General features: G+C 49.0%; 1 protein-coding gene across 4 annotated transcripts in view; it reads left to right on the top strand.

The window, feature by feature from the left end:
* The window catches only part of LOC143958201 (mothers against decapentaplegic homolog 3), a 202,745-nt gene that overhangs the window by 174,765 nt on the left and 12,598 nt on the right, over positions 1-15,382 (top strand). For all 4 annotated transcript variants that reach the window (XM_077467672.1, XM_077467671.1, XM_077467670.1 and 1 more), the window contains exon 6: positions 7,213-7,425. In XM_077467672.1, coding sequence (XP_077323798.1) covers positions 7,213-7,425 — 213 coding nt within the window. The remainder of the gene's footprint in view (positions 1-7,212; positions 7,426-15,382) is intronic.

Here is a 15,382-nt window from a genome sequence, read left to right as displayed (position 1 = left end):
TGGTTAGGGTTATGGCTAGAGTTAGGCTTATAGCTAGGGTTAGGGTTATGGCTAGGGTTAGGGTGATAGGGTTAGGCTAGGGATATGGTTAGGATTATGGCTAGGGTTATGGTTAGGGTGATAGTAGTTATGGCTAGGGTTAGGCTTATGGTTAGGGTTAGGCTTATGGTTAGGGTTAGGCTGGGGTTAGGGTTAGGCTAGAGTTAAAGTTAGGGTTAGGCTAGGGATATGGTTAGGATTATGGCTAGGGTTATGGTTAGGGTGATAGTAGTTATGGCTAGGGTTAGTCTGGGCGTTAGGCTTATGGCTAGGGTTAGGCTGGGGTTAGGGTTAGGCTAGAGTTAAAGTAATGGCTAGAGTTAGGTAAGGGTTATGGTTAGAGTTCTTATCTCTTGTAGAAGGGTCACCAGGAACAGAGGTGGATGGACAATGTGATCGGGAGGGGCTTCTCTGCAGAAGGAATCGGCTGGGACGGGTCAAAAAGCAGACTGTGATTGTTTGTGCTTTACAAAGTCGCAAGTATTTCATGCGACTTTTGAGGGCTTACATTGAAGTCTATGGCCCTCAAGTCGAATGAATGTTGAACCAAAATAGGAACTACTTTAAAGCAGCACAGATATGAATGGTACGCAGTGGGAAACATGGGGTTTGACTTGCCATGTGAATTTGGGATCCAAAGTGAAGGGGGGCACTGTTGCGAAGGGGGGCACTGTTGCGAAGGGGGGCACTGTTGCGAAGGGGGGCACTGTTGCGAAGGGGGGCTCTTTTTAGCGAAGGGTGGTTCTGTTGTGAAGGGGGGGCTCTGATGCGAAGGGGGCTCTGATGCGAAGGGGGTTCTGTTGCGAAGGGGGGCTCTGTTGCGAAGGGGGGCTCTGTTGTGAAGGGGGGCTCTGTTGTGAAGGGGGGTTCTATTGTGAAGGGGGGGTTCTGTTGTGAAGGGGAGCTCTGTTGTGAAGGGGAGCTCTGTTGTGAAGGGGGCTCTGTTGTGGAGGGGGGCTCTGTTGCGAAAGGGGGCTCTGTTGCGAAGGGGGGGGGCTGTGTTGCAAAGGGGGGGTTCTGTTGTGAAAGGGAGCTCTGATGTGAAGGGGGAGCTCTGTTGTGAAGGGGGGGCTCTGTTGTGAAGGGGGGCTCTGTTGTGAAGGGGGGCTCTGTTGCGAAGGGGGGCTCTGATGCGAAGGGGTGTTTTGTTGTGAAGGGGGGCTCTGTTGTGAAGGGGGGTTCTGTTGTGAAGGGGAGCTCTGATGTGAAGGGGGAGCTCTGATGTGAAGGGGGGGCTCTGATGTGAAGGGGAGCTCTGATGTGAAGGGGGGCTCTGTTGTGAAGGGGGTTCTGTTGTGAAGGGGAGCTCTGATGTGAAAGGGAGCTCTGATGTGAAGGGGAGCTCTGTTGGGAAGGGGGAGCTCTGTTGCGAAGGGGGGCTCTGATGCGAAGGGGTGTTTTGTTGTGAAGGGGGGCTCTGTTGTGAAGGGGGTTCTGTTGTGAAGGGGAGCTCTGATGTGAAGGGGAGCTCTGATGTGAAGGGGAGCTCTGTTGGGAAGGGGGGGCTCTGTTGCGAAGGGGAGCTCTGTTGGGAAGGGGGGGCTCTGTTGCGAAGGGGGGGCTCTGTTGCGAAGGGGGGCTCTGTTGCGAAGGGGGGCTCTGTTGCGAAGGAGGGCTCTTTTTAGCGAAGGGTGGTTCTGTTGTGAAGGGGGGGCTCTGATGCGAAGGGGGGGCTCTGATGCGAAGGGGGTTCTGTTGCGAAGGGGGTTCTGTTGCGAAGGGGGGCTCTGTTGCGAAGGGGGGTTCTGTTGTGAAGGGGGGCTCTGTTGTGAAGGGGGGTTCTGTTGTGAAGGGGAGTTCTGTTGTGAAGGGGAGCTCTGATGTGAAGGGGAGCTCTGTTGTGGAGGGGAGCTCTGTTGCGAAAGGGCGCTCTGTTGCGAAGGGGGGGCTCTGTTGCGAAGGGGAGCTCTGATGTGAAGGGGAGCTCTGTTGGGAAGGGGGGCTCTGTTGTGAAGGGGAGCTCTGATGTGAAGGGGGAGCTCTGTTGTGAAGGGGAGCTCTGATGTGAAGGGGAGCTCTGTTGGGAAGGGGGGGCTCTGTTGTGAAGGGGGGCTCTGTTGTGAAGGGGGGCTCTGATGCGAAGGGGTGTTTTGTTGTGAAGGGGGGCTCTGTTGTGAAGGGGGGTTCTGTTGTGAAGGGGAGCTCTGTTGGGAAGGGGGGAGCTCTGTTGCGAAGGGGGGCTCTGTTGTGAAGGGGGGCTCTGATGCGAAGGGGTGTTTTGTTGTGAAGGGGGGCTCTGTTGTGAAGGGGGGTTCTGTTGTGAAGGGGAGCTCTGATGTGAAGGGGAGCTCTGTTGGGAAGGGGAGCTCTGATGTGAAGGGGAGCTCTGTTGGGAAGGGGGGGCTCTGTTGCGAATGGGGGGGGCTCTGATGTGAAGGGGGGTTCTATTGCGAACGGGGGGGGGGCTCTGATGTGAAGGGGGGTTCTGTTGCGAACGGGGGGGGGCTCTGATGTGAAGGGCAGCCTCTGATATGAAGTTATTTTTTGAGCGTTTTTATTCAGGAATTTAAATTGTATTATTTATTTATATAACTGATTCATTTTCGGCCTGCAAATATCTGTGGATACAATGTAAAGTTTGGAAGTCAGTGGTGGAACATGAAGAGTTAACACCATGCAGGGAAGAGTCTGGACTCCGCCCACCATATGTTCGGTTTTAAAAATAGTAAAAAAAATAAATAAAAAAAAATCCATGTTTTTCTTTGTATTATTTGACGTTTCTGCTGATTGGACGGTGCGGATTTCGGCACATTTTCGAAGCGGTTGTAGGTGAAGTTGCGGACGGATTTCTGCCGCTAATCTGGTGCGATCGTGTGACACGTCCTTCTCCCGGAGTCACCAAACCACATCTGTTCTCTATGAGGATCTCATATCTCTGTATATTTGTACAGTGAAGTGGATTGTCAGCGATTCTGTAAGAATAATAGATTACGATCGGAGCGGGATATTAATATGAATATAAACGCGGCCCGGTGCGCTCTCCTCCCGCTCCCAGGGAAATTGGCCGGATGCGGAGTTTAGGTCAGGCGGTTTGGTTTGGCGCCGGGCCAGGCCTGAATATCCGAGGGGCTTGTCCTTATCAGAGAGGTTGCAGCACCGCGAGCGTGAGATCAGCGCCATCGTTTCTTCCTCTATTCTCCGACTTTCTGCTCTCGGATCCCCTCAACTTACAAAGAAAAACATTTTGCTTTCATTTGTACATAAAGCCCTTTCCTTTCTCGTGGTTTTGTCTTCTGTATAGAAAAGGTCAAACCTTTTATTTTTATTATTTTTTATTTAGTTATTTTTTATTTTTTTATAATGTAACCACTTGCTGTCCTGGGTAGTTAAAAAAAAAAATAAAGAAAATCACACAATTCAGCATTTTCTGCTAGAAAATTACTTAGAACTGCCAAACATTATATATTTTTCTGAAAGCAGAGGCCCCGGGGAATAAAATTGTGGCTATTCATTTTTTATTCATTTTTTTTTCATTTTGTTTTTAATTTTTAAAATGTTTTATTTTTATTTATTTATTTATTTTTTAATTAATCACCTTCTTTCCTGTGCAATTTTTAAAAAAAAATGTCATACATGTTAACCACATCTCGCCCGACCTGTAGGAAAAATGATGGCCAGGCGGTGGCTCTCCCGTTCTGACTGGATTGCACATGACGTCCTTCGTAGCAAGCCGCTCGGGCGTGCGCCGCCGCGATCAGTAGTGCGGTGTGTATCGCTCCAGCACACCACATCTCCAATCACGGTAAAGAGCCTTATGATGTAGGCTCTTTACCATGTGATCAGCTGTGTCCAATCACAGCTGATCACAGTAGAAAATGCTGGTTATTGGCATTTCTCTATTCACGCTGACAGCACGTGAGTAGAGGAGAGCCGATAAGTGGCTCTCCTGACAGGGGGGTCTGCGTGGATAATCGGTGCCCCACCAATGATGCCAACTAATGCCTACCAGTGATGCCAATCAGTGTCCATCATTGATTACTGTCAGTGCCCACACATCAGTGCCCATCATTGCCTATCAGTGCCCATAAAGGCTGCCCATCAGTGCCACCTATCAATGCCACCTATCAGTCCCTATCAGTGCTGCCTATCAGTGCCCATAAAGGCTGCCCATCAGTGCCACCTATCAGTCCCCATCAATGCTGCACATCAGTGCCACCTATCAGTCCCCATCAGTGCTGCCTATCAATGCCCATAAAGGCTGCCCATCAGTGCCACCTATCAATGCCCATCAGTGCTGCCTATCACTGCCCATAAAGGCTGCCCATCAGTGCCACCTATCAATGCCTATCAGTGCTGCCCATCAGTGCCACCTATCAATGCCCATCAGTGCTGCCTATCACTGCCCATAAACGCTGCCCATCAGTGCCACCTATCAGTGCCCATAAAGGCTGCCCACCAGTGCCACCTATCAGTCCCCATCAGTGCTGCCTATCAGTGCCCATAAAGGCTGCCCATCAGTGCCACCTATCAGTCTCCATCAGTGCTGCCTATCACTGCCCATAAAGGCTGCCCATCAGTGCCACCTATCAATGCCCCTCAGTGCCACCTATCAATGCCCATCAGTGCTGCCTATCACTGCCCATAAAGGCTGCCCATCAGTGCCACCTATCAATGCCCATAAAGGCTGTCCACCAGTGCCACCTATCAGTGCCCATAAAGGCTGCCCATCAGTGCCACCTATCAGTCCCCATAAGTGCTGCCTAGCAGTGCCCATAAAGGCTGCCCATCAGTGCCACTTATCAGTCCCCATCAGTGCTGCCTATCAGTGCCCATAAAGGCTGCCCATCAGTGCCACCTAGCAATGCCCATCAATGCTGCCTATCGGTGCCCATAAAGGCTGCCCATCAGTGCCACCTATCAATGCCCATCAGTGCTGCCTATCAGTGCCCATAAAGGCTGCCCACCAGTGCCCCCTATCAGTACTGCCTATCAGTGCCCATAAAGGATGCCCATCATTTCCACCTATTAGTTCCCATCAGTGCTGCCCATCAGTGCCACCTATCAGTGCCCATCAGTGCTGCCTATCAGTGCCCATAAAGGGTGCCCATCAGTGCCACCTATCAATGCCCGTCAGTAAAGGAGAAAATGTACTTATTTACATAATTTTATAACAGAAACAAAGAGACTTTTTTTTTTCAACATTTTTTTTTTCATTTGTTTAGCAAAAAATAAAAATCCCAGTGGTGATTAAATACCACCAAAAGAAAGCTCTAGCTGTCTAAAAAAAAATAAAAAAAAATAAAAAGGTACAAATTTTGTTTGGGTACAGCGTTGCACGACCACGCAATTGTAATTCAAATTGCGACGGAAATTAAACTGAAAAATTCACCTGGGCAGGAAGGGGCAGAAAGTACCCGGTTAAAATCAGCACTTTCTGCTAGACAATTACTTAGAACAGCCAAACATTATATATTTTTCCTGAAAGCAGCGGCCCCGGGGATATAAAAGATGTTGTTGTTTTATCTACTAAATAGATACCAAACATATGAAAATGTTATAATTACACACGCTTGTAAAATGGCGCCGAGTGACGGTACCCAAAATTGTCCCCTCAAAATTCCTCAACACACAGCCATTAATCTAAACCGCTGGCAACAAAAGTCAGTACACCCCTAAGTGAAAATATCCAAATTGGGCCCAAAGTGTCAATATTTAGTGTGGCCGCCATTATTTTCCAGCACTGCCTTAACCCTCTTGGGCATGGAGGTCACCAGAGCTTCACAGGTCACCACTGGAGTCCTCTTCCCCTCCTCCATGATGACATCACAGAGCTGGTGGATGTTGGAGACCTTGCGCTCCTCCACCTCCTGTTTGAGGATGCCCCACAGATGATCAATAGGGTTTAGGTCTGGAGACATGCTTGGCCAGTCCATCACCTTTACCCTCAGCTTCTTTAGCAAGGCAGTGGTGGTCTTGGAGGTGTTTGGGGTGGTTATCATGTTGGAATACTGCCCTGCGGCCCAGTCTCTGAAGGGAGGGGATCATTGCTCTGCTTCAGTATGTCACAGTACATGTTGGCATTCATGGTTCCCTCATTGACCTGTAGCTCCCCAGTGCCGGCAGCACTCATGCGGCTCCAGACCATGACACCCCCACCACCATGCTTGACTGTAGACAAGACACACTTGTCTTTGTCCTCCTCACCTGGTTGCCCCCACACACGCTTGTCACCATCTGACACCAAATACGTTTATCTTGGTCTCATCAGACCACAGGACATGGTTCCAGTAATCCATGTCTTTAGTCTGCTTGTCTTCAGCAAACTGTTTGCAGGCTTTCTTATGCATCATCTTTAGAAGAGGCTTCCTTCTGGGACGACAGCCATGCAGACCAATTTGATGCAGTGTGCGGCGTATGGTCTGAGCACTGACAGGCTGACCCCCCTTCAACCTCTGCAGCAATGCTGGCAGCACTCATACGTCTATTTCACAAAGACAACCTCTGGATATGACGCTGAGCAACGTGACCTCAACTTCTTTGGTCGACCATGGCGAGGCCTGTTCTGAGTGGAACCTGTCCTGTTATACCGCTGTATGGTCTTGGCCATTGTGCTGCAGCTCAGTTTCAGGGTCTTGGCAATCTTCTTATAGCCTAGGCCATCTTTATGTAGAGCAACAATTCTTTTTTTTTCAGTTTCTCAGAGAGTTCTTTGCCATGAGGTGCCATGTTGAACTTCCAGTGACCAGTATGAGAGAGTGAGAGCAATAACACCAAATTTAACACACCTGCTCCCCATTCACACCTGAGACCTTGTAACACTAACGAGTCACATGACACCGGGGAGGGAAAATGGCTAATTGGGCCCAATTTGGACATTTTCACTTAGGGGTGTACTCACTTTTGTTGCCAGCGGTTTAGACATTAATGGCTGTGTGTTGAGTTATTTTGAGGGGACGGCAAATTGACACTGTTATACAAGCTGTACACTCACTACTTTACATTGTAGACAAGTGTCATTTCTTCAGTGTTGTCACATGAAAAGAGAGAAGAAAAGATTTGTGAGGGGTGTACTGACTTTTGTGAGATACTGGATGTGTTTTTTCCTGTCCTGTTTAGCGCTCGGGGCCCGGAGGTGTGATGTGGGTTGAGGTTTCTGTTTCCTGAATAAATTGGTATCGGCAGGAAGTGACCTATATATATCATGTCATACATTTGGTATGTTTCTTTCTCTAGATCTCCAGCCTGTGACGTATTGTGAGCCGGCCTTCTGGTGCTCCATCTCATACTATGAACTCAACCAGCGAGTCGGGGAAACCTTTCACGCCTCCCAGCCTTCCATGACGGTGGATGGATTCACAGACCCGTCCAACTCGGAGCGCTTCTGCCTGGGTCTTCTCTCCAACGTCAACCGCAACGCCGCCGTGGAACTGACCCGGCGACACATAGGTAACGGTCAGCTCGTGACGGGGCCACGCCTGTGCTTACCGGTATAAACTGAGGGACTAGAAACGGTTTATCTCCTGTGGCCGCCATTGTGCTTCCACGTGATTGGATGATAGAAATCAGCAGAGCTTTACCAGATTCACATAGATGAGGAGAAAACGAATGCAAAGTGGACAGTCAATTTGCCTCAAGTATATCCACCCCATTGTCTCAGACTTGGGGGGGTCAGTGGGAGTTAAAAAATTACATAGCGTCTTTGGTCAGTAGGAAGAGGAATAGTGCCCCATCATTGGTGTCAGTGGGAGGAATAGTGCCCCATCATTGGTGTCAGTGGGAGGAAGAGTGCCCCATCATTGGTGTCAGTGGGAGGAATAGTGCCCCATCATTGGTTTTAGTGGGAGGAATAGTGCCCCATCATTGGTATCAGTGGGAGGAATAGTGCCCCATCATTGGAGTCACTAGGAGGAATAGTGCCCCATCATTGCTGTCAGTGGGAGGAATAGTGCCCCATCATTGGTGTCAGTGGGAGGAATAGTGCCCCATCTTTGGTGTCAGTGGGAGGAATAGTGTCCCATCATTGGTATCAGTGGAAGGAATAGTGCCCCATCATTGGTATCAGTGGGAGGAATAGTGCCCCATCATTGGTGTCAGTGGAAGGAATAGTGTCCCATCATTGGAGTCACTAGGAGGAATAGTGCCCCATCATTGGTGTCAGTGGGAGGAATAGTGCCCCATCTTTGGTGTTAGTGGGAGGAATAGTGCCCCATCATTGGTATCAGTGAGAGAAATAGTGCCCCATCATTGGTGTCAGTGGAAGGAATAGTGCCCCATCATTGGAGTCACTAGGAGGAATAGTGCCCCATCATTGCTGTCAGTGGGAGGAATAGTGCCCCATCATTGGTGTCAGTGGGAGGAATAGTGCCCCATCTTTGGTGTCAGTGGGAGGAATAGTGTCCCATCATTGGTATCAGTGGAAGGAATAGTGCCCCATCATTGGTATCAGTGGGAGGAATAGTGCCCCATCATTGGTGTCAGTGGAAGGAATAGTGTCCCATCATTGGTATCAGTGGAAGGAATAGTGCCCCATCATTGGTGTCAGTGGGAGGAATAGTGCCCCATCATTGGTGTCAGTGGGAGGAATAGTGCCCCATCATTGGTGTCAGTGGAAGGAATAGTGCCCCATCATTGGTGTCAGTGGAAGGAATAGTGCCCCATCATTGGTATCAGTGGGAGGAATAGTGCCCCCGTCATTGGTGTCACTGGGAGGAATAGTGCCCCATCATTGGTGTCAGTGGGAGGAATAGTGCCCCATCATTGGTGTCACTGGGAGGAATAGTGCCCCATCATTGGTGTCAGTGGGAGGAATAGTGCCCCCGTCATTGGTGTCACTGGGAGGAATAGTGCCCCATCATTGGTGTCAGTGGGAGGAATAGTGCCCCATCATTGGTGTCACTGGGAGGAATAGTGCCCCATCATTGGTGTCACTGGGAGGAATAGTGCCCCATCATTGGTGTCACTGGGAGGAATAGTGCCCCATCATTGGTGTCAGTGGGAGGAATAGTGCCCCCGTCCTTGGTGTCAGTGGGAGGAATAGTGCCCCATCATTGGTATCAGTGGAAGGAATAGTGCCCCATCATTGGTATCAGTGGAAGGAATAGTGCCCCATTATTGGTATCAGTGGAAGGAATAGTGCCTCATCATTGGTATCAGTGGAAGGAATAGTGCCCCATCATTGGTGTCAGTGGGAGGAATAGTGCCCCATCATTGGTGTCACTGGGAGGAATAGTGCCCCATCATTGGTGTCAGTGGGAGGAATAGTGCCCCATCATTGGTGTCACTGGGAGGAATAGTGCCCCATCATTGGTGTCAGTGGAAGGAATAGTGCCCCATCATTGTATGAAAAAAAGGGGAAATAGATTTGGCGCTATACCCTTCAGTTAAAAAATATACAAGATGTGAAAAAATGTGACAAAAGTGTGGAAAAAATAATAATGAATTATCAGCACGCTGGTAAATAATAAGCCCAAAAAGGTTCAATCTTTCTGTGTCAGCAAATTAGGTTAGATCATTGTAAGTTCCCTATATCAGGTGCTCGGGGTGCGAGTGTCACTACAAACATTCCATAGAAAATCACATAAACATATTTGTAAATCCAATGATAAACGTGCAGATTTCTATTGCAAGGAATAAAGACGATAACATAAAAATACAAGTGAAAGCAATAAAAGTAAAATTAAACATGAAAAGCAAAACTATTTTAAGATTCCAGTCAGTGAAAGTCCCACGTTTATAAAAAAAAGTCAATGTGATAAGTGCCAAAAGATAAATAACAGGTGACTGATGATAAATAATGGTGAAAACCCTCCGTGGTTATCTTCAGAAATATATATATATATATATATACATGTCACTGCTACTCCCAGTGCACAGTGAATAATATTGTGATTGCTCTCACCACAGCTCTTACCCCAGTAGGGGTGAAACAGCCTTCACAGTATGAGCCACTGTGCTGCTCTCTGGCAATGCTTTCGCTGTTGTCCTGGGAGACGCCTGCTCTTCCGCTGGTATTCCGTGCCACGTTATATATAGTAAGGAAAAAACATATCCATGGTGCAGTATGTATTGACAAGGAGCTTTATTAATGAAGCAAAAAAACACAAACAGAAAAGTGATCGTTCGTTTTTGTAACAGAAGGTAACCGATGGTGTTTAAAAGTCCCGCCGGCCGTATTGCCGTCTGTGTAAGAAGTGCACGCTGTCTGGCCACGCCCTACGCGTTTCGTCACACCGGCGTCATGGTTAGTGCCCCATCATTGGTATCAGTGGAAGGAATAGTGTCCCATCATTGGTGTCAGTGGGAGGAATAGTGCCCCATCATTGGTATCAGTGGAAGGAATAGTGCCCCATCATTGGTATCAGTGGGAGGAATAGTGCCTCGTCATTGGTGTCAGTGGAAGGAATAGTGCCCCATCATTGGTATAAGTGGGAGGAATAGTGCCTCATCATTAGTCTCAGTGGGAGGAATAGTGCCCCATCATTGGTATCAGTGGAAGGAATAGTGCCCCATCATTGGTATCAGTGGGAGGAATAGTGCCCCATCATTGGTATCAGTGGGAGGAATAGTGCCTCGTCATTAGTCTCAGTGGGAGGAATACTGCCCCATCATTGGTATCAGTGGAAGGAATAGTGCCCCATCATTGGTATCAGTGGGAGGAATAGTGCCTCGTCATTGGTGTCAGTGGAAGGAATAGTGCCCCATCATTGGTATCAGTGGAAAGAATAGTGCCCCATCATTGGTATCAGTGGGAGGAATAGTGCCTCGTCATTAGTCTCAGTGGGAGGAATAGTGCCCCATCATTGGTATCAGTGGAAGGAATAGTGCCCCATCATTGGTATCAGTAGGAGGAATAGTGCCTCATCATTAGTCTCAGTGGGAGGAATAGTGCCCCATCATTGGTATCAGTGGAAGGAATAGTGCCCCATCATTGGTATCAGTGGGAGGAATAGTGCCCCATCATTGGTATCAGTGGAAGGAATAGTGTCCCATCATTGGTGTCAGTGGGAGGAATAGTGCCCCATCATTGGTGTCAGTGGGAGGAATAGTGCCTCATCATTAGTCTCAGTGGGAGGAATAGTGCCCCATCATTGGTATCAGTGGAAGGAATAGTGCCCCATCATTGGTATCAGTGGAAGGAATAGTGCCCCATCATTGGTATCAGTGGAAGGAATAGTGCCCCATCATTGGTGTCAGTGGGAGGAATAGTGCCTCGTCATTGGTGTCAGTGGAAGGAATAGTGCCCCATCATTGGTGTCAGTGGAAAGAATAGTGCCCCATCATTGGTATCAGTGGAAAGAATAGTGCCCCATCATTGGTATCAGTGGAAAGAATAGTGCCCCATCATTGGTATCAGTGGGAGGAATAGTGCCTCGTCATTAGTCTCAGTGGGAGGAATAGTGCCCCATCATTGGTATCAGTGGAAGGAATAGTGCCCCATCGTTGGTGTCAGTGGGAGGAATAGTGTCCCATCATTGGTGTCAGTGGAAGGAATAGTGCCCCATCATTGGTGTCAGTGGAAGGAATAGTGCCCCATCATTGGTGTCAGTGGGAGGAATAGTGTCCCATCATTGGTGTCAGTGGAAGGAATAGTGCCCCATCATTGGTGTCAGTGGAAGGAATAGTGTCCCATCATTGGTGTCAGTGGGAGGAATAGTGCCCCATCATTGGTATCAGTGGAAGGAATAGTGCCCCATCGTTGGTGTCAGTGGGAGGAATAGTGTCCCATCATTGGTGTCAGTGGAAGGAATAGTGCCCCATCATTGGTGTCAGTGGAAGGAATAGTGCCCCATCGTTGGTGTCAGTGGGAGGAATAGTGTCCCATCATTGTTATCAGTGGGAGGAATAGTGCCCCATCATTGGTATCAGTGGGAGGAATAGTGCCCCATCATTGGTGTCAGTGGAAGGAATAGTGCCCCATCATTGGTATCAGTGGAAGGAATAGTGCCCCATCATTGGTGTCAGTGAGAGGAATAGTGCCCCATCATTGGTTTCAGTGGGAGGAATAGTGCCCCATCATTGGTATCAGTGGAAGGAATAGTGCCCCATCGTTGGTGTCAGTGGGAGGAATAGTGTCCCATCATTGTTATCAGTGGGAGGAATAGTGCCCCATCATTGGTATCAGTGGGAGGAATAGTGCCCCATCATTGGTGTCAGTGGAAGGAATAGTGCCCCATCATTGGTGTCAGTGGAAGGAATAGTGCCCCATCATTGGTGTCAGTGGAAGGAATAGTGCCCCATCATTGGTGTCAGTGGGAGGAATAGTGCCCCATCATCGGTGTCAGTGGAAGGAATAGTGCCCCATCATTGGTGTCAGTGGGAGGAATAGTGTCCCATCATTGGTGTCAGTGGGAGGAATAGAGCCCCATCATTGGTATCAGTGGGAGGAATAGTGCCCCATCATTGGTATCAGTGGAAGGAATAGTGTCCCATCATTGGTGTCAGTGGGAGGAATAGTGCCCCATCATTGGTGTCAGTGGGAGGAATAGTGCCCCATCGTTGGTGTCAGTGGAAGGAATAGTGCCCCATCGTTGGTGTCAGTGGGAGGAATAGTGCCCCATCATTGGTATCAGTGGGAGGAATAGTGCCCCATCATTGGTGTCAGTGGGAGGAATAGTGCCCCATCGTTGGTGTCAGTGGGAGGAATAGTGTCCCATCATTGGTGTCAGTGGGAGGAATAGTGCCCCATCGTTGGTGTCAGTGGGAGGAATAGTGTCCCATCATTGGTGTCAGTGGGAGGAATAGTGCCCCATCGTTGGTATCAGTGGGAGGAATAGTGCCCCATCATTGTTATCAGTGGGAGGAATAGTGTCCCATCATTGGTGTCAGTGGGAGGAATAGTGCCCCATCATTGGTGTCAGTGGGAGGAATAGTGCCCCATCATTGTTATCAGTGGGAGGAACAGCACTTCATATTAATGAGAAGAATTGTGCCACAGGGGCCAGATAAAAGTAAGCAAAGGGCTGTATCCGGCCCCTGGGCTGCAGATTGGAGACCCCTGCATTAGCCAATCAGATATGAATTTTAAAGACGTCTCATTACCAAAAATCAATGTTTATTGATGCCCCTAGGAGTCTAATCACATATATCACCACTTGGTCCCATTCATATGCATCCCTTGATTGCTAAGTAGCGTGGTCAGACAACCTCGAGCCCCAAACCCCCCCCATGCTGTCCAACCACTCTGCTAGAAAGACAGGATTTATGACAGTGCTGCTCTATGACAGCAGGGGGCACTCAAGTGACCATTCACAAAGATCACACAGCCTGCGGCTCCTTGTGAATACACAGCCCCGGCCGATGGATCAGTCACAGTGCGGCTCTGTGTAATCTAGCTGTGGCTGCTTCTACCCAGACAGATAGATTACACAGAGCCACAGTTCTGCCACATTGGTCAGAACCAAAAGGAAATCTCCTTACATCAGAGTCCCCATCAGTGTCCCCCTTTACATCAGAGTCCCATCTTACTTCAGGATCCCCATGGGAGTCCCCCTTATGTCAGAGATCCTTCTTGCATTCCTTACATCTGGGTGCCCTTTACATCAAAGTGGCCATCACAGGTCCCCCCTTACATCAAGATCCCTATTAAAGTTCCCATCAGAGTCTCACCTTATGTCAGGGTGCCCATCAGAGTCCCCCTTACATCATGGTCCCCCCTTACATCAGGGTCCCACCTTACTTCAGGATCCCCAAGAGAGTCCCCCTTACATCATGGCCCCCCTTACATCAGAGTCCCACCTTACTTCAGGATCCCCATGAGAGTCCCCCTTACATCAGAGTTCCTCCTTACATCTGGGAGCCCGTCTGAGCCCCCCTTTACATCAAAGTGGCCATTACAGTCCCCCCTTACATCAAGGTCCCTATTAGAGTCCCACCTTACTTTAGGGTTCCCATCAGAGTCCCCCTTACATCATAGCCCCCCCTTTACATCAGAGTCTCTGTCAGAGTCCTTCCTGTGATCAGGATCCCTATAAGAGTCCTCTCTGTCATTAGAAACCCCATCTTGGTCCCTCTTAGATCATTGTTCCCATCAGAGTACATCCCTTACATGAGAGTCCCTGTCATATCCCCCCGTTACATAAGGATTCCCTCTCAGATTATCCCCCTTACATCAGAGCCCCAATCAAAAACCGTGCCTTACATCAGAGTCCTGCCCAGAATCTCCCCTTACATCAGAGTCCCCATCTTACATCTGGATCCCCATGAGTCACCGGTACATCAGAGTCCCTGACATCTGAGTCCCTATCAGAGTCCCCCTTACATCAAAGTCCCTATCAGTTCCCTCTCCCCTTACATCAGAGTCCTCACCAGAATCTCCCCTTACATCAGAGTCCCCATCTTACATCTGGATCCCCATGAGTCACCGGTACATCAGAGTCCCTGACATCTGAGTCCCTATCAGAGCCCCCCCTTACATCAAAGTGGCCATCAGAGTCCCCATCTTTACTTCAAAGAGTCCCTATCAGCGCCCCCTCCCCTTACATCAGAGTCCCCATCTGGGTCCCTCTTACATCAAGGTAACCCAATAGAGTGCCTCTTTACATAAGAGCTCCCCCATCAGAGTCCTCCCTGTTATCAGAGTCCCCCCTTACTGTTGGGGGTGGGGGGGGGGGAAGCAGACACCGTACCCATTAGCATGTGGCTGGACCGGTGTGTATCTGATCCAGTGGAAGGGGGATGGGGTTGTAGATCAGACCCTATTGAGCTCTGTACTTAGTAAAGGTGACTCTGTTGAGTGCATGGAGGAGCTCTAATTCTGCCCTGTTTGCTCTGTAAACAATAATGTGTAAAAGTAAAAAAAATAAAAAATAAGATGTGATCTTCTATGGGGTTAACCTGTCAGACTGGTTGAGGTCAAAGGTCAGCTGCGAGCCAAGTCTGCCGAGCCGATAATCCCAGTGGGGAGAGAAGTTTCCTGGAAACGGTTAATGCGCCTCCCGGAGGCCGCCCCGAGACCGCCAATTACAATCATTAATGCGGATTACTTAAAAACGCACCGGCCCCTCCCCCCGAGCATTACAGAAGTCAATATTTCCTCTTATCTCTGGACCCGAAATACAAGAAGAAATCTTTATTTTGTCTGCCGCGTTCCGCGCTTTGTTTAGGTCGCCTCGGAATAGTTCGGTGAAGTTTTTTTTTTTTTCTTTTTTTTTTTGTACACAAATGAGAATTTTGCGCCTCGGACCAAATAACTGGAACAATTCTCCCCCCTCTCTCGTCTCTCGTTAATTCGGCGGTTACAAAAAAAAATGTTTTTCCATTCTGGGCCTCTTGAATGTGAAAACAGAAGACCTCCCATAATATGAATCCCGCCCGGCGCGATCCCTGCGTGTAACCTCAACAAACACAGACCCGTCTTCTCCCCTCCCCCCCTCCCCCCCCCCCGGCCTCATCCATCATCCTGCGG

Source organism: Lithobates pipiens, unplaced genomic scaffold (assembly GCF_037356315.1).
Source record: "Lithobates pipiens isolate NorthernLeopardFrog02 unplaced genomic scaffold, aLitPip1_a1.2 Scaffold_6, whole genome shotgun sequence".
Taxonomy (NCBI): Eukaryota; Metazoa; Chordata; class Amphibia; order Anura; family Ranidae; genus Lithobates; species Lithobates pipiens.
This window is presented reverse-complemented; position numbering and strand designations above follow the sequence as displayed.